General features: G+C 41.2%; 2 protein-coding genes across 2 annotated transcripts in view; both read right to left on the reverse strand.

Moving 5' to 3' along the window:
* The window catches only part of LOC140717035 (uncharacterized), an 11152-nt gene extending 5233 nt beyond the window's left edge, over positions 1–5919 (reverse strand). The window contains exons 1-2 of the mRNA XM_073030219.1: positions 5664–5919; positions 2388–2708 (exon numbers count right to left, since the gene is read on the reverse strand). Coding sequence (XP_072886320.1) covers positions 2388–2708; positions 5664–5871 — 529 coding nt within the window. The 5' untranslated portion in view covers positions 5872–5919. The remainder of the gene's footprint in view (positions 1–2387; positions 2709–5663) is intronic.
* Positions 5920–6000: 81 nt separating this feature from the next.
* Positions 6001–23775, reverse strand: LOC140716993 (uncharacterized). Its single transcript, XM_073030189.1, has 5 exons — positions 23691–23775; positions 21849–21929; positions 12563–12883; positions 11411–11731; positions 6001–6071 (listed from the first exon to the last, which is right to left on the reverse strand). Exons 1-5 carry the CDS (start codon positions 23773–23775, stop codon positions 6001–6003), a joined length of 879 nt encoding a protein of 292 aa, XP_072886290.1.
* Positions 23776–24016: the final 241 nt, after the last annotated feature.

Genomic DNA, 24016 nt, shown 5'->3' on the forward strand with positions numbered 1-24016 from the left:
TCTGCTGTAACTGTCCCCATTCAGGACCCTGCTGCCTGTGAAACATCCCTTTCACCATGAACACTATCCATCCCTCAGGGAATATTTCATTATTAAAGTGATCCCCTCAGAAGCTTTCTGATGATCAAGCATGACGTTCAAAAGAAACTTGTGAATTAATTAGATCCAAGGAAATGTGTCATGTTCAGCAAAAGCTGCAAAGCTGAGTATTAGAAAAAATTGATTAAAACATTGAAAATTTAGAAAGTTAGAAGCTTTGTAGGGAACATATATACTTGTGAAATCTTCAATCGGTACATGAAGAGACTGTAAATTAAAAAATTAACAGACAGAGATGGGTGAGTTTATAATGGGCACAAAGAAACCCAAGAGCAATTCAATACATTGGTTTTGCCTTTTGTCCTTCATCACATTTCCTAACACCAATGTCAGGCTAATTGCTCTATAATTTCCTCTTTTATCTCTACCTCCTTTTTAAAAATAGAGTGGTTAGCTTCCCCCCCAATCCATTGAAATTAGAAATGGCCAGCAATGCATCTGTTTCTTTCTTGTGCTGATTCTTTATGTTCTGGACGTAGAATATTAGAACCTGGAGATTTCTGGGAGATTAACTGTTCCCCATATTTTTGATCTCTCTACCTTTGAGAAAAATAACTCAATCTTTCTTAAATACAGGTTCACCACTTTTTGGAAGAAGGAACCTTTCCTAATCTCAGTCTTAAATGACTCACCCTTTAGAATATTTTTAGAGTCCGGAGACTATCCTGTATTCCCTGGCATCGGAAGCATCTAACCGGAATCTGTATCACCCTGCTAAAATATTGCAGATTTCTATGAGATCACCTCTCAGCCTTCTGAGCTACAGTAAATAAAAACCTCATCAACCAAATCTCTGATCTTTTGTCACTTGTGACGTTCCAGAAATCAGTCTGCTGATCCTTTGTACGCCTCTGTCCAGAACAAGAACATCTTTCACTGCACCACCAAAATTGCACACAACGCTGGTTGCCTGAGATCAATTTTAGTGCCGAGCCAGATTGAAAATGTCTGGTAATGGCCTAATCGAGGCATTGAGTTCTGGGCATGAGAGCATATCGAAGTGGCAGGGCCGTGTGTCAGAGAGCAAGGAATGATCAGCTCACCTATAACAGGAACATCTTTCACTAGAACAGATCTGCACACAATTCTAGTAGCCGAGAGCGAAGAACAAGCTGAGGTCTCACAGATTTAAGCTTTGGGCCTGAATGGAACATTCGGGTACGAGTCGAATCGACTCAGCAGGTCCCGAGTATGAGAGAGCATCAAACAGCAGGGCCTGAGTGTAAGTGTGAGGAACAATGTTCTGATTGGCTGATTTAAGCACAGAGCCAGATTGAAAAGATCAGACTGACAAGACTGAACAAGAGGGATGGGCTGATGTGAGTCTAACTGATCCTCAAGGATTACTCATCTCTGCACTGAACTGAGGCTGTGGCCTGCAACTAACAGGCTCCGAGATTGGCAGTGACTGGCTTCATGGCTGGGGACTCACTTGTATGAACATTTGTCCTGAATTTGAGTCATTTGTTTATTTTTTGCACATTGGGTGTTTGATGGTCTTTTTTTGGATAGGTTCCATTCGGTTTCTTTGTGTTGTGGCTGCCTGTAAAGAGACAAATTTCAAGGTTGTATATGGTATACATTAAAAAAAATGATACTCTGAACTTTGGTCCCAACTGATAAAGGCCCTGTATCAATGCAATGTTTCATGCTTGTTCCTTTACTTGAATCTTCTCTCCGAAAGTTCAAATACAGTTTGCATTCTTTATGCCCTGCAGCAACTGCATGTTTACCTTAAGTGAAAGATGTACAAGGACACCCAAAACTCATTACATTCCCCCCTTTTCTATTCTATTGCCAATCTATTCTGCTGTTTCTTTTGTATTTGCACAGATTTTCTTCTTTTGGCTTTTTGTCCATCTTTGATTATATGTAGTTTTGCATTGATTCTATTGTATTTATTTGTATCTACTGTGAATGCCTGCAAGAAAATGGATCTCAGAGTAGAATATGATGACAGATTTGTACAAATGTACTTTGATGATAAATTTACTTTGAACTTTGAAGTGGTTTATCTTGGAAGGACATCTTAATTAATGACTAGAAATATTATCAGATGAAACACATTCACACCCAGCCAGTGAGAACAAATCAGAGACAGGAGGCACTGTGGTGAGTGACTCACGTTTGAACTGCTGTGCTGAAAGGCTTTTCATTCTCTGAAAGGTGGTGACAACGTACACTCCATGCTCCTGAGTGAAGTTCCAACAACACAATATCCAGTACACATCAGTCATTCAGTTGTACTCCATCAACCATCATAAAGAATCAAACCCTGCACCACTTACCCATGCTGTTGACTTCAATCACATTTCTGCAGGTCCTGACACTGTTGGAGATGGACACGTTGACCATTTCACTGGATTCTTCTCCATTAACATTTGAGGCTTTGCAATAATACACATATTTTTTGTATTTTAATGATTGGCAAGGTAGATCCAGTTTATTGGTATCAGAGATATTTGAATCCACAGATGCGTTCTTTTCATACCATGAGTACTGAATGGGAAGGGATCCATTGACAGACTCGCAGGACACTGACATGGAGTCCCCACAACTTGAGCCACTTGTTGGTGGTGAAAATTGAAGCAAAGGAACAGACGGGGGTTCTGTGGAAAAGAATCAGTGAACATCTGAAAATCAAACACACTGAAGATTTCAGCAATTTTGCATCTCAACCAGAATCCACAAGTTTGGAATTTCAGCAGCTCATCTACCTCACTGTGTCTCTGCATCCTCGCATCTGCCTGAACTGTCATGTCTATCAGTATCACAGAAAACAACAGGATTCCTGATCAGAACAATGGTGATGACACTGAGTATGTGTCAGTGCGAACATCTGAGCTTCAGTCTCTCTCAGCAGCAAAGAGACAGTCTGAAGTGAGACCTAACAGTGCGACTTTACAGTGGCAACATTTGTGTGTGTCCTGGAAAACTCACCATAATCTGAAAGCAGGAAATTGTCAGATACATACAAAATGAATGGTGACTTTAAAGAGAGAGTGTAATTGTGATTTGGTTTAGGTGATCTACAGCAGCAAAGGAACCCATTAGTACTGACAGCTATATAAAGACAACAAGGAATCATGTGAGATCATAGACCATAATACCTTGAAACATAGGAGCAGAATTAGGCCACTCTGTCCATTGAATCTGCTCCACGATTCTATCATGGCTGATATATTATCCCTCTAAATCTATTCTCCTGCCTTCTCCCTGTATCCTTTGATGCCCTAACTAATCAAGTACCTATGAAATTCCATTTTAAGTATACCCAATGGCTTAACCTCCACAGCTACTTGTCGCAATGAATTCCACAGATTCACCAGCCTCTGGCTGAAGAAGTTCCTCCTCATCTCTCTTTTAAGGGGTCATCCTTCTATTCTGAGTCTATGCCTTGTGGTCCTAGATGCCACACTGTTGGAAACCTCTCTTCACATCCACTGGGCTTGGCAAAGCTCAATAGCTTTCAATAAAATCCACCCTCATTCTTCTAAACTCCGGCAAGGACAGGCCCAGAGCCATCAAATGGTGCTCACAAATTCGGGGAGTTTGACGTCACTTGGAATTTAACAGATGTATCCCTTTAGAACTGATGTACAGAGAGTTCTCGGGGTACAAGTCCATTGCTCCCTGAAAGTGGCAACACAACTGGACATAATGGTAATGAAAGCATTCAGCACATTTGCCTTCTTCATTCTACACGTTGGAGACTCAATCTGACAGGGCATTTTGTAGCTTCATAAAACTTTGTTTAGAGCACAATTAGAAAATACTGTGTACTGCTGTTTGCAACCCAATAGAAAGGATGTGGATGTTTTTGGAGAGGGTGTAGAGGTTCAGTGGGATGTCACCTGGATTGGAGTGTGTTAGCTGTGGGCAGAAATTGGACAAACTTAGATTGTTTTCACGGGAGTTTTGGAGGCTGAGGAGCAAACTGATAGAGGTTTATAAAGTTAGAGAAATCAAAGATAGGGAAGATAGTTAGACATATTTTTCCAAGGTTAAAATATCAAATAATAGTGAGCATAGTTTTAAGGTGATAGGGAGAAAGTTTAAAGGACATATGTGAGACAAGACCCTGTAGCAGATAGTGAGGTCATCTGAGAAGATCATCAGGGTCTCTCTTCCCGCCATCATAAACATTTACACTACACAGGAAACAGCATTATGAAGGACCCCATGCACCCCTCATACAATCTCTTCTCCCTCCTGCCATCTGGGAAAAGGCTCCGAAGCATTCGGGCTCTCACGACCAGACTATGTAACAGTTTCTTCCCCCAAGCTATCAGACTCCTCAATACCCGAAGCCTGGACTGACACCTTGCACTATTGTCCTGTTTATTATTTATTGTATTGCCTGAACTTTGTGCACTTTATGCAGTCCTGTGTAGGTCTGTAGTCTAGTGTAGCTTTCTCTGTTTTGATTTTTTTTACAAAGTTCAGTCTAATTTTTGTACTGTGTCAGGTAACACCATGGTCCTGAAAAACGTTGTCTCATTTTTACTATGTACTGTACCAGCAGTTATGGTCAAAATGACAATAAAAGTGACGACTTGACAAGTTTTTTTTTATCCTGAGGGTGGTGAATGCATGGAACCCATTGTCAGACCAACTAGAGGAAAGAGAGATAAGAACTATATTTAAGAGGCTTTTGGATGAGGACATGAAAAGGCAGCGATTGGAGGGATGTCGACTGCATACTACAGAGACATATAGTAGTCAGAGAGGTAACCTTCTAATACCACTCTCTGGCTTCTCCCACAAAGGCAATGTCTATCCAATTTACCACCTCATTTTGAATGCCGAGCGATTGAACTTTGTTAACCAACCACCCATACAGGGCTTCAGTGAGAGCCTTGCTAAAGTCTATGTGACCAACATCCACTGTCTTGCCTTCATCCACATTCCTGGGAACCTTCTCACAAACTTTATAAGGTTGATTAGACATAAACTACCACACACGAAGCCATGCGGACTATGATTATTCAGACCGTGTCTATCCAAATATTATATACATCCAAACTCTTAGAATATCTTCTAATAACTTTCCTACAACTGATGTCAGAATCACTGCCCTAGAATTTCCTGGTTTATGTTATGAACCGTGTTTAAACAACAGAACAACATTGGCTAGACTCCAGTCCTCTGGTACTGCTCCTGTCACTAAGAATAGTTTAAATATGTCTGCCAGGGCCCTTGTAATCTCTGTAGTTGCCTCCTGTAAGGCCAGAGGAAACACATTAGCAGGCCCTGGGGATATATTCACATTGATTTGCCTCAGGATGGCAAACACCTCATCCTTTGACGGGGTGATGTTTCATGGAGTTCAGAGGTAGGAAAATGTGCTGAGCCTTCCACTGGAAATTGGTGTCCCATCAGTGGGTCAGACCCTGAACTGGATGAGATCATCATGAGAGGGGTTTCTTTACACTTGTCCATTCCCCACAGGGCTCTGTACTGTTGTGGAGCCTTAGGATATTCCTGCTGCCTTGACTCTTCCCAGAGAAAACATGAATCAGACATTTCAGTGGAGACATCAAGTCAATCAATGAGAAACCTACCATCAGATACTTGTAGATGCACATCAAACACTGGATGCTTGCCAGACGTTGTAATTCCACATCTGTAAACTCCTTTATCATTAGAGACAAACTTCTCCATAGTAACAGTAAATATTCCCTGGGATGTGTTATCTCTGATTGTCATTCTTCCATACTGCTCATTTGTCCCATTTGTATTCACTAACGATGTGCATTGGTGATCCCGCATGCGGCAGAAATACTTTGTGTGTGACCGGTACAATGGTGCATAGTGACAATCGATTGTGACCGCTCTTCCCACAACTCCTCTTACTTTATCTTCTGCCGATAAAGCACCTGAAACTGAAGGACAAGTTTCTCAGAAAATGCACAGGTGAAATCGGATCAACACAAGCAGATAGAAGGTTCTAGATCGTTTCATGTCATTTACTGTACAAAGGTGTAAAGGAGAACAAAATTATTATCACATTGGATCTGACACAAAATATAAGAAATGCAATCATCAGAATAAAAATAAAGATATTTTATTTAAAGCTGTCGCTGTGTTCTAAGGAATCTGCCACACTATCAATTGGTATAATTGAATTCCACATGGACTGAGAAGACAATAGCATTGTCCCTCATCACGTGATCACAACTCTTCACAAGTAATGATTTTTATTTGATTAGAGTCATTATTGTCACTGCCCACTAATGTCTCAGTGTGTTTCCACATTTCTTATTCCCTGGAGCGTAGAAGAATGAGGGGAAATTTGATAGAGGTGTATAAAATTATGATGGGTATAGATAGAGTGAATGCAAGCAGGATTTTTCCACTAAGGCCAGGGGAGGATAAAACCAGAGATCATGGGTTAAGGGTGAAGGGGGAAAAGTTTAAAGGGAACATTGGGGGTCTTCTTCACGCAGAGAGTGGTGGGAGTGTGGAATGAGCTGCCAGATGAAGTGGTGAATGCGGGCTCACTTTTGACATTTAAGAAAAACTTGAACAGGTATATGGATGAGAGGGGTTTAGAGGGATATGGCCCAGGTGCAGGTCAGTGGGACTTGGCAGAAAAATGGTTCGGCACAGTCAAGAAGGGCCAAAAGGCCTGTTTCTGTGCTGTAATGTTCCATAGTTCTATGGTTCGATGGTTCTGAATCAACAGATTACTGATCCAGTCACATTCCAGGCAGGTGAGTATAAGGTCAGTGGTGGGTAACTTACTGGAGGAGATTGTGTGAAACAGGGTCTACCTGTATTTACAAAGTTAAAATCTGATTTTGGATAGTGAACATGATTTTGTGCATGGGAAATCCTCTGATACCTAATGTAAACAATGACAAATTTACTATTTTAAATGTGGGTCACAACACAGCTGTAAGAATTATATTGCAAAACTGAAAAAAACCCAGATGTCCCACTGTGAGGGAATGGACTGAGGAAATGGTTAAGATTTCATCTTATGAACACATGTTGGGAAAAATTAACAGTGAGGGAAAAGTGCAAGACGTGTGGGATCAATTTTGGTTGTATGTAATTTAAACTTAAATTAGAAGTTTTTGTTTCTGTTTCTTAGTTTTAAATGTTTTCCTGTTATGGGATGGCTGTGTAAATATGCTGTACTGTATCTGCTCTATGATATGCTGTGCTGCTTTGTAAAATAAGAATAAATAATAATAAAAATTTGAATTACAAAAATAAATATTTGACTCAGTGTTCTTTGAGAAATGATCAAAGGAACTAATGAGGACAGGACCTTAGAATTTAGCAGTTGAGTTTAGCAAGGCTTATGACCATGCATTGCATAGTAGACTGATCTGTAATGTGAGATCTCTTGGTAAGCTATCTGGATGGATACTGAATAGGCTTGGTGGAAGGAGTCAGATTGTGGTAGTGGGGTGTTGGATTTCTGACAACTTCAGACTTCAGACCAGTGTTGTGCCATTGGGGTCAGTGCTGTTATTTGTTAACGACTCTTATTTGTCATCAGTATTAATAATTTGGAATGAAAATGAAGATGGCATGATTTCTGTGTTGTGGATGATACTGTAGTGCAGTGGACAGTAGAAAGAGTTGTTGAAGTTAACAGAGGGGCTTAGAAAAAGAGCCGGTGTTCAGCCCCATTAGTCAGCGCCAGCAAGCTCCCCCCACCAACCTGTACTGTCTGCTTGAATTAGACCTGTCTCCCTCTCTTCTCAGTACTACCATCAGGTGGAAGGTGCCGGAGTCTTAGGGCCGACACCACAGGGTTCGTAAACAGTTGTTGTCTGACAGCAATCAGGCCCCTGGATTAGTTCCACACGCCACAGCTCTGAACTGACTCTGCAGCTGTGAACTCACTTTCAGAGACTCTGCCTCTCATGTTCTACGTATTATTTGTTTAAATATTTTTATTATTTGCACGATTTGTCATCTTTTGCACATAGTTTTTTTGTCAGTCTTTGTTGTGTGTGGTTTTACATGGATTCTATTGTGTTTGACAAACCTTATTGAATTTTTTGAAGTAGTTACGAGGAATGTTGACGAGGGTAAGGCAGTGGATGTAGTCTATATGGACTTCAGCAAGGCCTTTGACAAAGTTCCACATGGAAGGTTAGTTAAGAAGGTTCAGTCGTTAGGTATTAATGCTGGAGTAATAAAATGGATTCAACAGTGGCTAGATGGGAGATGCCAGAGAGTAGTGGTGGATAATTGTTTATCGGGATGGAGGCCGGTGACTAGCGGGGTGCCTCAGGGATCTGTTTTGGGCCCAATGTTGTTTGTAATATACATAAATGATCTGGATGATGGGGTGGTAAATTGGATTAGTAAGTATGCTGATGATACTAAGGTAGGAGGTGTTGTGGATAATGAGGTGGGTTTTCAAAGCTTGCAGGGAGATTTATGCCGGTTAGAAGAATGGGCTGAACGTTGGCAGATGGAGTTTAATGCTGAGAAGTGTGAGGTTCTACATTTTGGCAGGAATAATCCAAATAGAACATACAGGGTAAATGGTAGGGCATTGAGGAATGCAGTGGAACAGAGAGATCTAGGAATAACAGTGCATAGTTCCCTGAAGGTGGAGTCTCATGTAGATAGGGTGGTGAAGAAGGCTTTTGGAACGCTGGCCTTTATGAATCAGAGCATTGAGTACAGAAGTTGGGATGTAATGTTAAAATTGTACAAGGCATTGGTAAGGCCAAATTTGGAATATTGTGTACAGTTCTGGTCACCGAATTATAGGAAAGATATCAATAAATTAGAGAGAGTGCAGAGACGATTTACTAGGATGTTACCAGGGTTTCAGCACTTAAGTTACAGAGAAAGGTTGAACAAGTTAGGTCTCTATTCATTGGAGCGTAGAAGGTTGAGGGGGGATTTGATCGAGGTATTTAAAATGTTGAGAGGGATAGATAGAGTTGACGTGAATAGGCTGTTTCCATTGAGAGTAGGGGAGATTCAAACGAGAGGACATGATTTGAGAGTTAGGGGGCAAAAGTTTAAGGGAAACACGAGGGGGTATTTCTTTACTCAGAGAGTGATAGCTGTGTGGAATGAGCTTCCTGTAGAAGTAGTAGAGGCCAGATCAGTTGTGTCATTTAAGGTAAAATTGGATAGGTATATGGATAGGAAAGGAGTGGAGGGTTATGGGCTGAGTGCGGGTAGGTGGGACTAGGTGAGATTAAGAGTTTGGCACGGACTAGGAGGGCCGGAATGGCCTGTTTCCGTGCTGTGATTGTTATATGTTATATGGTTATATGGTTACTTTATTTTGTTGGCAAAGGTATGGTGGATAATCACTGTCTTTATTCCAGGGTAGGGGAGTCGAAAACTAGAGACTCTTGGCTCAAGGAGTGAGGGGAATTTCTTAGACAGCCTGAGCAGCAGTGTTTTCCACACAGAGCAGTGTGTGCATGGAAAAAATTGCAACAGGCAGTGCTAGAAATAGGTACAAATAAACTACTTAAAATACATTTGGACAAGTTCATGTACAGGGAAGTTTTAGAAGGATAAAGGCCATGTGCAGGGGAATGGGTGAAGCTCAGGAAGACACTGTGGTCAGCATGGACGATTTGGGCTGAAACACCTGTACCCATAACCTGTAACTCTCTGACTCTGCAGCATCCTCTCTAAACTGGAACACACTTTTGAAAGGCTAAATTCAGAATTCTATTTCATTGCATAGATGTGACAGCTTATGGAATCACAGCCAATCAGACTGCACTACAATTTCAAAATTGAAAATTCAATGTACATTTATTATCAAAAAACCTATACCATACACAACTTTGAGATTTACTTCCTTCCAGGCAACCATAAAACAAAAATAGCAATCAAACCCAAGGTTTAGTTACCTTGTTGTAATCATGAAATACAGCAGCCTTGTTCATATTGTATGTAAACTTAAATAGAAGTAATGGATTCCCTGCTCATGTCTCAAAGTGAGTGAGGTTTTTTATTCAACAACCAGAAACTCAGTTTCAACAGTTAGTAATTTTCCTGGGCTGCTCAGATAGTCACAAGCTAGAGACGACCACAGACAGTGAGATCATAAGACATAGCAGGAGAATTAGGCCATTTGGCCCATACGGCCTGCTCCACTATTCCATCAAGGCTGATTTATTACCCCATTTAATTCTATTCTCCTGATTTCTCCCCATAATCTTTGATGCCTTTCCTAAACAAGAAATGATTAAGTTACACTTTAAATAAACCCAATAACATGGCCTCAAGAGCCATGTATGGTATTGACTTCCACAGATTCAATACCTGCTGGCCACAGAAAATCCTCCTCATCTCTGTTCTAATGTATGGAATCTGTACATTCTCCATGTGGAATGTATAGGTTCTCCCCAGCTGGTGCTGTTTCCTCCTACAGTCCAAAGATATACTGATTAAGTTAATTGGTCTTTGAGATTGCCCTGTTATTAGGTTAAAGTTAATTGGGTTTGTCAAGAGTTCCTTCGGCTTTGTGGTCCAAAGTGCCGGAAGGACTTATTCTGCACTCGGTCGGAAGACAAATAAAATAAAGCGATGTCCATGCATTCCGAGGTTGATTTTTCAGGTAAGATTTCCCCATAAAGAAACCATATTTGATCATATACCTTCAACTATCCCAAAATCCTGTTCTTAATAATGGACTCCAACATCTTCCCAGCCACTGAATTCACGTTAACTGGTCAACAAATTCCTTCCTTTTGCCTCCGTCGTTTCTTAAAGAGTGGTGTTGATATTTCCAATTTTCCAGTCCTTTGAACATTCCAGAGTCTAGTTATTCTTGAAAGGTCACCACTAATGCTTCCACAATTTCTTTATATAACTCTTTCAGGAATTGGGGTGTAGTCCGTCTGGTCCAAGTGACTGATTAACCTTCAGATCTCACAGCTTACTACACACTTTCTGCCTAGTAATAGCAACCACACTCATTTCTGCCCTCTGACATTGACAAATTTCTGTCATTCCCACTAATATTTGCAATATTATAAATCCTTCCTTTTGCTTTCATGAGAATGTCACTGTCTCACAACTCAACACCTATTCTAGGCTTTTCAAAGTAAAGTATTAATGGAATGTCCTCACTCAGTCTGCATGCACAAGACCAACTGTGTTTGAGATGCTCCACATCTTCCTGGAGGAAGTGACAGACTTAACTGTTCTCTGCACTTTATTTCTATGCCATGGAGACTGCAATGTGTAGCTTCTACAAATGCAAAGATATTCCTTAACCTCACCAACAGTACAAGAGCTGCAGTAACAGAGTAACAAAAAGGAATTTTTAAATGTATCCTCCCTTGAAAAGAGAACTTACTGGTGCCATTGATTTCTGTCACATAATTGCAGATCCCTCTGTTGTTGAAGACTGTCACATGAACCGTTGCACTGGATTTTGCTCCCAGCCAATTCGAGGCTTTGCAGTAATATTGATGGTGCTGGTGGTTGAAGGATTGACAATGTAGAGTCAGTTCTTTGTTCCCTGATACCTGTCGATGCCCAGATGAGGTTTGTTCATACCAACTGTACTGAATGGGAAGGGATCCCTGGAAGGACTCACAGGAAACTGACACTGAGCCCCCGAGACGTGAGACATTTGCTGGTGACAGATATCGAAGCACAGGAACAGACACGGGTTCTGTGGGAAAGAATTAATCATTCAGACACTGAATGAACATCTGAAAATCATACACCCTTCTGCCACTTTATTAGGTATAGATATTCACCTGATCATTAATGCAAATATCTAATTAATCAATCATGTGGCAGCAACTCAGCCCATAAAAGCATACAGAAGTATTCAAGAGGTTTAGTCAATGTTCAGGCCAAATATCAGAATGAGGAAGAAATGTAATCTAAGTGACTATGACCACAAAATCATTGCTGGGGCGAGGCAGGGTAGTTTAAATATCTCAGGTTCTATTCATCTCCTGGGATTTTCACACACAACTGTCTCTAAAGTTTACAGAGAATGGAGCTAACAGCATGAAATAACATCCAGAGAGCAGCAATTCTGTGAACAAAATGCCTTGTTAATGAGAGATGTGAGAGGAGAATGTCCGGACTGGTTCAAGCTGACAGAAATGTGACAGTAATTCAATAACCAGGCATTACGACAGCGGTGTGCTGAAAAGCATCTGAAAGTGCAGCACGTCAAACCTCGAAGTGGATGGGACACAGAAGCAAAAGACCATGAACACACATTCAGTGGCCACTCTATTATGTACAGGAGATGCCTAATAAAGCAGCCACTAATTGTTTAAAGGCAGCAACTTTTCAGTTATCTCTCACATGATTAGTGGCTTTCAGGAGAGAATGAAATTGTGACTGGGGTCAGTGACCTGATGTTTAAAGGGAAATATTTGGCACTGATATTAATGCAGAGATAGTGAGGGGTGGACAGGGTCTGGACAAAGATCATGAGACATTTATTTTATGAAAGGCAGAAATCAATCACTGAGAAACCTACCATCATTTACTTTTAGTTCTAAATTAAATCTCGTATCGACACCTGGTATTGAAATTCCACAGCTGTACCATCCTGTATCTCCAGAGCGAAGATCCTCCATAGTAACAGTAAATATTCCCCGTTCCGGGTAATCTGTGATTGACACTCGTCCACTCCGTCCGTGTTGCCTTTTTGTTTCCACTAAAACTGAACACAGGTCAGTCCATCCATGGCACCAATACTTTGTGTGTGAGTGGTACTTTGCTTCGTAGTGACAATCGATTGTGATCACTCTTCCCACAACTCCTCTTACATGTTTCTGTGCCCATAATGCCCCTGAAACTGAGGGAGACATTTTCAGTTTTGAGGAGAAAGTAACAACTTAATGCAACAAATATTTTTGAACATGACGGTGAAAACAGGTGCAGGTCATGCCCAGCATGTGGACAATCACACCGCAGCCAATGATTTTGGCTTGAGGTGCTTTCAGTGCTGTTACTCTGTCAGTCGTGTCAGTGATCTCTCCCCTGTCTCAGTATACTTCCCACTCCAGAGTCCTGAGCAGAAACCGAGGATTGATATTCCAGTGCAGTACTGAGGGAGAGTGGCAGTGTAGCCAGAGGGTGCTGAATCTAATGAATTCAATACCATACGTGGCTTCTGAGGCCATGAAAGTTTTGAAAGTGTTGAACTTTCAGTTACTTCAGAATGTCCACACAGGTCCCAGCTAGTGTGTGTGTGTGTGTGTGTGTGTGTGTGTGTGTGTGTGTGTGTGTGTGTGTGTGTGTGTGTGTGTGTGTGTGTGTGTGTGTGTGTGTGTGTGTGTGTGTGTGTGTGTGTGTGTGTGTGTGTGTGTGTGTGTGTGTGTGTGTGTGTGTGTGTGTGTGATCAGACAAGTTATAAACTGCAGAAACAGACCCCTCATGATGTCTGAAACTGTGCCCTTTTGTTCTGAAGCAAATTTCAAATATTGTACCTATCAAGTATTCCTATGTGTAGTTAGCAGGTGGTGCAACAGTGATCATTGGTACTTTAGTGGCTAGAAATCCAGGTGTGATTTCAATAACTGTTGGGATACTTTGAGTGCTAAAATCCAATTTATTATTTCCTGAATTAAAAAAACCCCAACACATATCAATAACAACAATGATAAACTGCCAGATTGTCAAAATCCCATCTGGATTGGAAAGGCTTTTAAGGAGAGAAATCTCTCATCCCTACCACCCTGGTTTACTTTGACTCCAGATCTGGTAACGTTCTCTGCTAACTGCACCACTGGAGTGGCCCAGGAAGAACTCTGATTTCAAGACAATAATGTTGAATGTCATAGTGATCCCTGCAGAGTGAGATCAGATTCCAGCAATGGTAGACCTGATGTTCTTGCTTAACAGATTCCAGGAGATTTCTCCAGCAGGTCATATTCTCCCCACACCTGGCTCTACACTATTCCTCTTTTCTCCTTATCTCTCACCCACCTCCAAACACCAACCTTTTTCCACCCCATTCCATTTGCCTGTTGTGCTTCACAAGTCCTCAGCCCTGACTAACTTGAGGACCCAGTTACACACCTCCCCCTCTCCTATTTATACCTTCTCCCTCTCCACTCACACAATGACGCAGGGTCTCGACCCAAACCATTGACATTTCCCCTCCCCCTGACAGATGCTGCTTGACCCACTGAGTTCCCCCAGGAGTGTACTCTCAACTCCAGTTTCCGACATCTTTGTGTCTACAATTATTCAAGCACTGATGTGGAAATGTTGTTACGACCCCCAATCCAACACTGATTATGCAGTTGTCCAGTGCTGTTTGTAACTCACCAGGTAGGAATCCAATCAGAAGAATCAATGGCCACAGCATTTTATTCACAGAGACACAGCCAGCACCTGTCTGTCCTCAGAGAGAAATGACTGAAATAAATATAAGGAAGAAGGCAGCAGGAAGTTCAATCAAAATCTATAGTAACACAATTGGTGTGTGGTACGTGACAAACTGAAAAGCTTTTTGTTATATTTAGCAGGACAGGAACACTTAAACAATTCTCAAAGTCTGATTGAGATGCTGAAACGTGTTAAAATATTATGCACAAACAACAGTAAAAGTTCTAATTTGAAGTCAAAATAAACAACTAGATGTGTCCTGAAGCACATCTGAAATGTTGACCACTTGACTCCTGAAGTTCAATTTATTTTTTGCTTGATTTATAATGTTAGCCGTGGTGTGTCATTGGGAAAATATTCATGGTGAAAAGTTAATGATAGAAAGAGAAAGAACCCATGTTGAGTGTTGTGAGCGTGAGGAGTAAGTTTGATGGCTCTGGGCCTGTACTCACTGGAGATTAGAAGAATGAGGGGGAATTGTATTCAAACCTGTTGAATATTGAAAAATCAAGAGAGAATGATTGTGGAGAGGATGTTCCCTGTGATGGGGAGTTCTAGGATCATAGGGCAGTGCCTCTGATTATATGCACAATCCTTTAGAACAGAGATGAGGGAAAATTGCTTTAGCTGGAGGGTGGTGAATCTGTCAAATTCACTGCCACAGATGGCTGTGGAGGCCAATTCACTGGATATGTTTAAAGTGGAGATTGTTAAGTTCTTGAATATTAAGGGCATTAAAGGTTAACAGGAGAAGCAGGAGAATAAGGTTGAGAGAGAAAATAAATCAGGTGGAATGGTGGAATAGACTCAATGGGAAGAGTGGCCTAATTCTTCTCCTATGTCTTTTGGTCTTATGGTCTGATATCACAGGCAAAATCTAGTGAACCTCTTCTGCAATCCCTCCAATGTTTCCCCATCCTTCATGCTATGCTGCAAACACAACTACACTCCAACCTAATATATGTATTAACCTTATTTTTAAAATTAGCAACATGAATTCTCATATGCACAATGCTGGTCCATTGCCATCAGCTCTCTTTATCAGCTACTTTACCATCGCCTTCTGTTCCAGATTTCAGAGAATTATGGACATACACTCCAAAATTTGTACATCATACTGGATCTTGCCTTGGTACCCCCAACACTCAAGGCATATCTTTGTCTCATTGTTACCATCAGTTAGGAGATATAGAAGCCTGAATGTACACACTCGAATGAATGAATGAATGTATGATGAATGAATGATTTTTATGGAAATTATACATATATAGAATGTCGCTCTGTTTGTCTTCCTCTCAGGCAATTAAATAAAGCGGTAGATAAAAACAAGACAGTAATAGAAAAACAGTATTAAATAGATAAGTAGCAGAAAATAAGTTGCAGCAGCACCAGAATATCACAGTGATGCACAAAGTGTCGTTAGTGCAAGTATTTGAGTCCTTGTGTGTGCTCACAGTTTCAGTCATTGTTCTGTGGGAGCGGTGTGATGGAGGCCACAGCTCTGGGGTAGAAGCTGTTCCTCAGTCTATTTGTTCTAATTTTAGTGTCCTGAAACTTTTGCTGAATGGCAGCGGTTCAAACAGGGAGTGGCCGGGGTGTGTGGTGTCTTTGGTTATGCTGATTGCTTTCCTCCGGAGTCTGCTGGAATAGATGGTGCCCAGTCTTGGGAGCTCCAACCTGACAATTCGCTGGGCTGCCTTCACCACGTGATGCAGGTCCTGTCGCTCAGCGGCTGTGCAGCTGGCCTACCACACTTTGGCGCTGTTGGTCCGGATGGTTTCAATTGTGCTTCTGTAGAAATTAAGCAACAGCTTTTGTGGAAGTTTGGCCTGTTTCAGCTTTCTGAGGATGAAGAGTCTTTGTTGTGCCTTTTTTTTACAAGCAGCGAGGTGTTGGTGGTCCATGTCAGTTGTTTTGACAACATAACTCCAAGGAACTTTAGGTTTCCCCTGTATGTGGAGGTGGGGGGGGGGGGTGTACTCTGTCCTTTGATCTCTTGAAGTCAATGATAATCTCTTTTGTTTTAGAAGTGTTAAGGACCAGGTCGCTGTCCTTACACCACTCCATCAGATGATCCACTTCGAGCCTGTAGGCTGTTTCATCCTCGTCCGACATCAGGCCAACCATTGCCGTATCGTCCAAAAATTTAATTATGGAATTGGAGGTGTAGATGGGGGTGCAGTCATATGTGAAGAGTGTGTAGAGCATAGGGCTCAGCACACAGCCCTGCGGGGTGCCTGTTTTTGAGATGAGGGTGGTGGAGATGGGATTACCAACTCTGACTTGCTGTGGTCGGTCTGTGAGAAAGTCCATGACCCATGAGCACAGGGAGGAACCAAGGCCAAGAGTGTTCAGTTTGCTGACCAGTTTATGGGGGATGACTGTGTTAAATGCAGAACTAAAGTCCACAAATAACATCCTCACATAGGTGTTCGGTTCCTCTAAATGAGTCAGAGCAATATGGAGGGTTGTTGTGACTGCATCCCCTGTGGAGCAGTTTGCTCAGTAGGCAAAATGGTGTTTGTCTAGATCAGGTGTGATTGTAGCCTTAATGTGTGAGAGCACGTGTCTCTGAAAGAACTTGATGGCTATGGGTGTCAGCGCTACAGGGCGATAGTCATTCAGGCACTTCACAGCTGATTTTTTGGGCACCGGGATGATGGTGGAGGTTTTAAGGCATGTTGGAACAGCAGCTTGTTGCAGTGAGAGGTTAAATATACAGTAAACACCTCAGCACGCTGGTCGGCACATGCTTTCAGTACCCGGCCGGGAACTCCGTCAGCGATTTAGTAACAGCAGCTTCCCCTCTGCCATCTGATTCATAAATGGATATTGAACCCGTGAACACTACCTCACTTAAATATATATTGTTTCTGTTTTTGCATGATTTTTAATCTATTCAATATACATATACTGTAATTGATTTACTTATTTGTTTGTTATTATTATTTCTCTTCTATATTTTGCGCTGGCGGGTCGCGTAGTGGCATTAGTGCTGGACTTCGGAGCAAAGGCTCCTGAGTTCGAATCCTGCTGACTCCCTTGCACGCTTCCCATCCATGATGGGTTGAGCGTCGAGCTAGCAACTCGACCTCGTAAAGATAAGAAAGTCTGCTAAAAAAACGTCATCAATGCCGGCTTCCCGATGACTCCACTTGGAGTTAAGGACTTTCTTCTTCTTCCTCCTTATTATGTGTTCAATTGAACTGCAACTGCTTAGTTAACAAATTTTACGACACATGCCGGTGATAATAAACCTGACTTTCATTCTGATTCTTATAATTCAATCAAATATGTTTTGGGGAACTTGATGGGGAGGAGGGAGCAAAGTAGGAAATAGGTGTGATGTTGAAGGGACTTTTATGCAAACTCAGCATACAGTACTTCACATCATTCCCTCTCCTCTCTGAAAGCTGTATCTGCCCTTTGAAGGGAACTTTAAAGCTTACCTCTTCTGAATTCTGTTCCATCCGTTGGTGCAATTTCAGGAGCCCTGATGGAATTTCACTTTGATGTGAGGGGAAACCAAGTGAAAGGAATTACACAGTCAAAATGGAGTAAAATCCTTGTCAGATCTGTTTTCATACCAAATCAACTGCATTTTGACAGGAAATTGTGTTAAGTAGATGACCCCCTGCAGTTTCTATTTCTCATAGAATCATAGAGCCAAGTAAATGGAAAGGTCACCCATGTCCAAGGAGAAGACATTTCTATCTTACCTAGCTCAGCTCCATGGTCTCCCTTTCCCCTAACCCTACATACCTTTGCTCAGACTCTCAGTCTCCAGTATCACAGTATCCCTGTACACCAGGTTAGATCTTTCCATGTCACTCAAAGTGTGAGCTATCTGGATTCATGCTGTACGATTCCCTGGGGCAGATGAAGTCTGAGGAGATTATCAGTACAAGGGATAACAATTCTCACATGTCACACATGTTGGTGAAGTCATACAGAATCAGAATCCAAATCAGTTTTAATATCACCGACGTACCGTATGTCGTGAAATTAAATGTAGCAGTCCTAAACGGGAATATTCCATGATTACCATTGGAGCTCTACACAGAATCACCACTTATCAGTGCCATCTTGAATTTTAGCTGAGCAATGTTAATTGTCTAACTTTAACTTCATTTTAAACACTGGAAAATCTGCAGACACTAGAAATCCAAACCAACACACAGAAAATGCTGGAGGGAACTCAACAGGTCAGGCAGCATCTGTGGAAATGAATAGATAGTCGACATTTCAGGCCTGGACTCTTATTCAAGTCTGAGAAGGAAGTTGGAAGCTGTCTGAATAAAAAGATGGGGGAGAGGAGGAAGGCTATCTGGAAGGTGATCGGTGAAGCCAGGTGGATGGGAATGGTGGTACAGGCTGTAAAAGATAGGAGGGTAGAGTGAACCAAAGGAGAAGTGGAAGGGAAAAGGGACCCAGGGGCAGGAAAAGACAAGGAAGAAGAGAAGAATGGCCTCAATCCAAAGTGTCAACTATTTATTCATTTCCATAGATTCTGCCTGATATGCTGAGTTCCTCTAGTACTTTGTATGTTTTGCTTTTGATTTCATTGTAGTGTGAGGATTGAGGTGATCCAAGAATGTTGTTGATTTATGTTTTCCTGATTTTTTGTTGCTGACTTTGCAATTGTTTATAAACAGTTAATTTCACATTGTATATAAAGAGATAAATGAAAAAAAAATCAGAATAGATGGAGAGCTTTTGTAATTTTGGGTTTGTTACATTTATTTTAGGGGAAAACATTGCAGTATATTAGCCATGAATGTATCCCTCTTAAATTCTGTACATTGTATAGTATGAGTGCTGACTCTATTGCATCAGTCACTGCTGTCATCTGTGTAATGTTCACCCTCAGTGACGGATGTGGTCAGAACTTCTGTTTTCTTTATTTGACTTACCAAACAGAATATGGAGAAGTAACAACAGATGCTACACATTGACCTATTGCTCTGCTCTCTTCCTGCATTGCACCATCACTTCTTGGAAAACTTCTTAGTAACCATGGTTCAATATTCTCATGAGAACAAGTGCAGAGATGCAAAAAAAAACAGCTTCAACAAAGCATTTCTGTTTCAGCAACAAGATTAATGAACATCAATAACAATTTCATGAAGAAAAGTGAAAAGGCCATTTAACCATTGTGTTTAAACCTGATCCCAATTCTGTAATACCTGTAAATACAACGGTGGGATTGTAAAATGATTTCTGTTCTGTTGTTGAGAAATCATACAGAAACTGCAGCTTTATGAGGTATTGTTCAGACTGCATGTGGAATATGGTGAACAGTTCTGGGCCCCTTATCTTTGAAAGGATGTGCTATAATTGGAGAGGGTTCAGCGGAGGTTCCTGAGAATGATCTGAGGAATGAAAGGGTTAATGTATGAGGAGTGTTTGATGGCTCTGCATCTGTATTTGCTGGAGTTTAGAAGAATGCGGTTGGGACGGTGAGGGTTCTCAATGAATCGTCTTGAAGAGTGATGGATCTAAATGGATGGAGTGTATGTGGATAGGATGGGGATCTCATAAAAACATTCAGCATGTTAAAAGGCCTGAACAGATTAGATATGACTAAGCTACTTCACATAGAAGGAGATTCTAGGACAAGAAGTTTTGATTTTAGTATTGATGGATGTCCTTTTAGAACTGTGATGCAGAGAAATTACTTCAGTCAGCGGGTTGTGAATCTGTGGAATTTGTTTCCCTGAGTGGCTGAGGAGTCCACATCATTGGGTGTATTTAAGGCGGAGACAGACAGGATCTTCATTAGACAGGGTAGCAAAGTGTATGGGGTGAAAGCAGGGTAGTGGGGAATGACTGGAAGTATTGGATCAGTCCATGATTGAATGGTGGAGCAGAAATAATGGGCCGAATGGCCTACTTCTGCCTCTATATCATATGGTTTATTGATCAGTGTCAAAAAGCCAAATTAAATTCACTGTTATTCAATGTTGTAAAACAATAAAGCATGAACACTTCCAATGGAGGAGAATACATTTTTACGCTCTGTAAATGTACTGTATGTGTCAAAGAGTCTCTAAATGTCTCTGTTGATTCAGGCTCTACCACCATGTCTGCAGTGTAGTCCAGGGACCCAACACTCTGTGTAAAAAAAAACTTGTCTCTTGCATGTCCCTGAAACTTTCTTCTGCTCATCTAAAATGGATTTCCTCTGGTGTTGGACATTGTCACCATGAGAAAGAGTTGCTGGCTGTCCACTCAATCAATGGCCTGTACTCCACAATATAATTATCGAACCAGTGTTTTATCAAGCTGTAACATTACCGCATGGTTCTTGAACTCAGTCCCCTAATCTACTGAAGTCCGGCACATTCTAAACCTTTTTAACACCCTTTCAAATTGTACAGCAACTTTGGGGAATTTACGGACTTGGAACTGAATATCACTCTGGACCTCCACATTGTTAAGAATTCTGCATTAAACTTGTAATCTGCATTCAAGTTTGATCACCCAAGATGTATCACTTCATATTTTTCACAGTTAAACTCCATCTACCATTTCATCCCCCAGCACTTCAACCTTTCTATGTCCTCTTGTAACTGACAATAAACTTCTCTATAATCCCACACAAACCTACAAAAGGTAGTGGACACAGCTTAGTCCACCACAGATATGCCCTGAACACTGTTAAGTACATTATCACTCTAAAAACATCATGAATCTCATGGTACTATATGGTGACATGAACGTATTTTATAATAAATTTACTTTGACTTTGACTAATGCAACAGTTTGTCAAAGGCCTTCTGAAAATCCAAGTAAACAACTTCCCCTGACAGACAAAGTATCCTTTCCCCATCCAGCCTGTTAATTCCTTAAAGAATTCCAATAGATTTGGTAGGGTAGATTTCTCCTTAAGAAAATCATGCTGACTTAGACCTATTTTATCATTTGCCTCCAAGTACTCTGAAACCTCATCATTAATTATAGACTCTAACATCTTACCAACCACTGCAATCAGACTAATTAGCCTGTAATTTGCTGCTTTTTGTCTCCCTCCCTTTTTAAAGACATGAGTGACATTTATAATTTTCCAGTCCTCTGGAACCATACTTGCAAAATCATTACTCATGCCTCCAGAATTTTTTCAGTTACCTCATTCAGAACTCTGGGGTGCAGTCCAGGTAACTGATCCTGTTTCACAGTATCTTCCCTCCTATTTACACCATTTTCCCTCTCCACTCAGACTCAATGCAACATCTCAAACCAAACCGTGGACAATTACCTTCCCCCTGACAGACGCTGCATGGCCTGCTGAGTTTCTGCAGCTTTCACTAAACTCCAGATTCTGACGTATTTAGTGTCTACACATAATCAAGCACTGTTCTGGATACGATGTAAGACCCCCAAGCAAACATGGATTATGAAAATGTCCCACGCTGGTTATCACTCACCAGGTAGGAAACTAATTAGAAGATTCGAAATCCACATTGATTTATTCACGAGGCTGATCAGCAGTTCACAGAGAAAAATTACTGTCAAATAAAAATAAGGAAGAAGAGGGCAGGAAGTCTGATCAGAAGCAACAGTGAGGCAACCTAGGTTGACATGTGATCATATGACAAGCAACACACAGAAAATTCTGCAGGAATTCAGCAGGTCAGGCAGCTTCATTGTAAATGAACATATAGTTGACATTTTGAATAAAGACCCTTTATCAGGACTGAAAAGGAAAGAGGAAGACAGCAGAATAAAAAGATGAGGTAACGGGATGCAGGCTAGCTGGAAGGTAAGTGGGTGGGTAAGGTAAAGGGCTGGAGAGGAAATTGGACCACAGGAGAAAGGGAAGGAGGCAGACACCCAGGAGGAAGTGATAAGTACGTGCGTTGAGTTAACAGGCCAAAATATCAAAAGCTCATAATTATATTTAACAAAATAAAAGACAATTCCCAATGACTTATAGAAATGATGAGAAAAATCAAATTGTGAGACACCAGCAACAGCAGACGTTATAATCTGATGCAAAAATAAATTGCTGGAGGTGTCATGAAGCAGGGGCTTAATCTAAAATGTTGACCACACTACATCTGTAGATGCTGACTGACTCCTTAAGTTCTTCCAAAAGCTTTTTTTCTTGCCTGAGTTCAAATGTCAACCGTGATGTGTCTTCAAGGAAAGGGTTCACGGCAAAAAGTTACCCGAGGAAGAGAAAAGACATGATCAAAAGTTTCAGATGTTGTTCTGAACAAACATCAGAATTGGCAAGAAGTGTAATTTAAATGACTTTGACTGTAGAATGATTTTAGGTGCCAGATGGGGTAGTTTGAGTATCTCAGAAACAGGTGATCTCCTGGGATTAGCACACACTACAATTTCTAAAGTTACAGAGAATGATGCAAAAAACAAATTTAAAAAACATCTTGTGAGTGGCAGCTCTGTGGGTGAAAACGCCTTGTTATCGAGAGAGGTCAGAGGAGAATGGTCAGACTGGTTCAAGTTGACAAGAAGGAGAGAGTATCTCAAATTACCATGTGATACAACAGTGGTGTGCAGAAGAACATCTCTGAATGCACAGTACATTGAACATTGAAGTGGATGGGCTTCAGCATTTGAAGACCACGAGCATACAGTCAGTGGCCACTTTATCAAGTACTCCTGTTGAGGGTGTGTTGAGTGTTATTTTGGATGTAAGTGGAATAGATCCCCACACGACCCCCCCACCCCATCCCCCATATGTTTTCAACGGTGCAGGGGATTTAAATTAAACCCACAGGTGTAGCAGTTCTTGGAGAATTGTATAGCGAGACAGAGGGCTATATCATTGTGTAACACTGAACAATCATGTTAATAATGTTAAATTAATTAAATGTTGAAATTTAGATGGATAAGTGAATACACATTTAAAGCAATTTAAGCTTTTATGCAATCATGTCTAAATCAAATAAATAGCTCCAGTTACCTCCCCCATGTGGCTGGTTTCTCCTGCTGATCCCTCTATCCTTGTTTGTGTCAAGTCTTCCCATCAAAAATGGTATCATCAGCAGTCCGCATGAGTGGTCACAAGGTAAATGTTAATTATGCTTCTGTACAGTTACATAAAACTTGTATTATGAACTTCGGCAATGTTCTTCACTTGATGTAAACTAGAGTCATGGAGTCAGAGTGTGAAAGCATGGAAACTCTCCATTTGGACAATTCTCCATCTGTGCATCACATCGATCAGGCAGGCACTCTTGTTAGCTGTTTGATGGTTATTTCCAGTAAAGGTCTTTGTCTGGAACCTCTGTCCTCTGTACTTTCCTTATGAAACACAGTGTGGAGATACTGCAGTGGGTACTCCAGAATGGCAACTTCTTCCACCCTCTTCCTTGATTGCCCCATCACGTCAGAAAACTGCTCAGCAAACCACAGAACCCGGTGCTGATGAGAACAAGTGTGCAGATATGAATCACATCCTGTGTTTCACTGGATGATTAGAGTTTCAACACCTTACAACAATTCAATGAAATGAGTAAAAATGCTGTTTAATCACATTTGCTCAAACCAAAGCTCAATCCTGTAAACTGAACTATGGAATCTTGCAATGTTTACCACTCTGTGTCTCTGAGGTGCTCTGTGATGC

The sequence above is a fragment of the Hemitrygon akajei genome, chromosome 27 (genome assembly GCF_048418815.1).
Source record: "Hemitrygon akajei chromosome 27, sHemAka1.3, whole genome shotgun sequence".
In the NCBI taxonomy this organism is placed as follows: Eukaryota; Metazoa; Chordata; class Chondrichthyes; order Myliobatiformes; family Dasyatidae; genus Hemitrygon; species Hemitrygon akajei.

What these genes read in the sequence shown, in the direction of transcription:
- LOC140716993 (XM_073030189.1), bottom strand. Translation starts at nt 23,775, where the DNA reads ATGGGGCAATCAAGGAAGAGGGTGGAAGAAGTTGCCATTCTGGAGTAC. An exon ending in AGAACTAAAAGTAAATGATG is followed by an intron (nt 11,732 to 12,562) that starts GTAGGTTTCTCA and finishes TCTTTCCCACAG; the next exon opens with AACCCGTGTCTGTTCCTGTG. An exon ending in GACAGAAATCAATGGCACCA is followed by an intron (nt 6,072 to 11,410) that starts GTAAGTTCTCTT and finishes ACCTTTGTACAG; the next exon opens with TAAATGACATGAAACGATCT.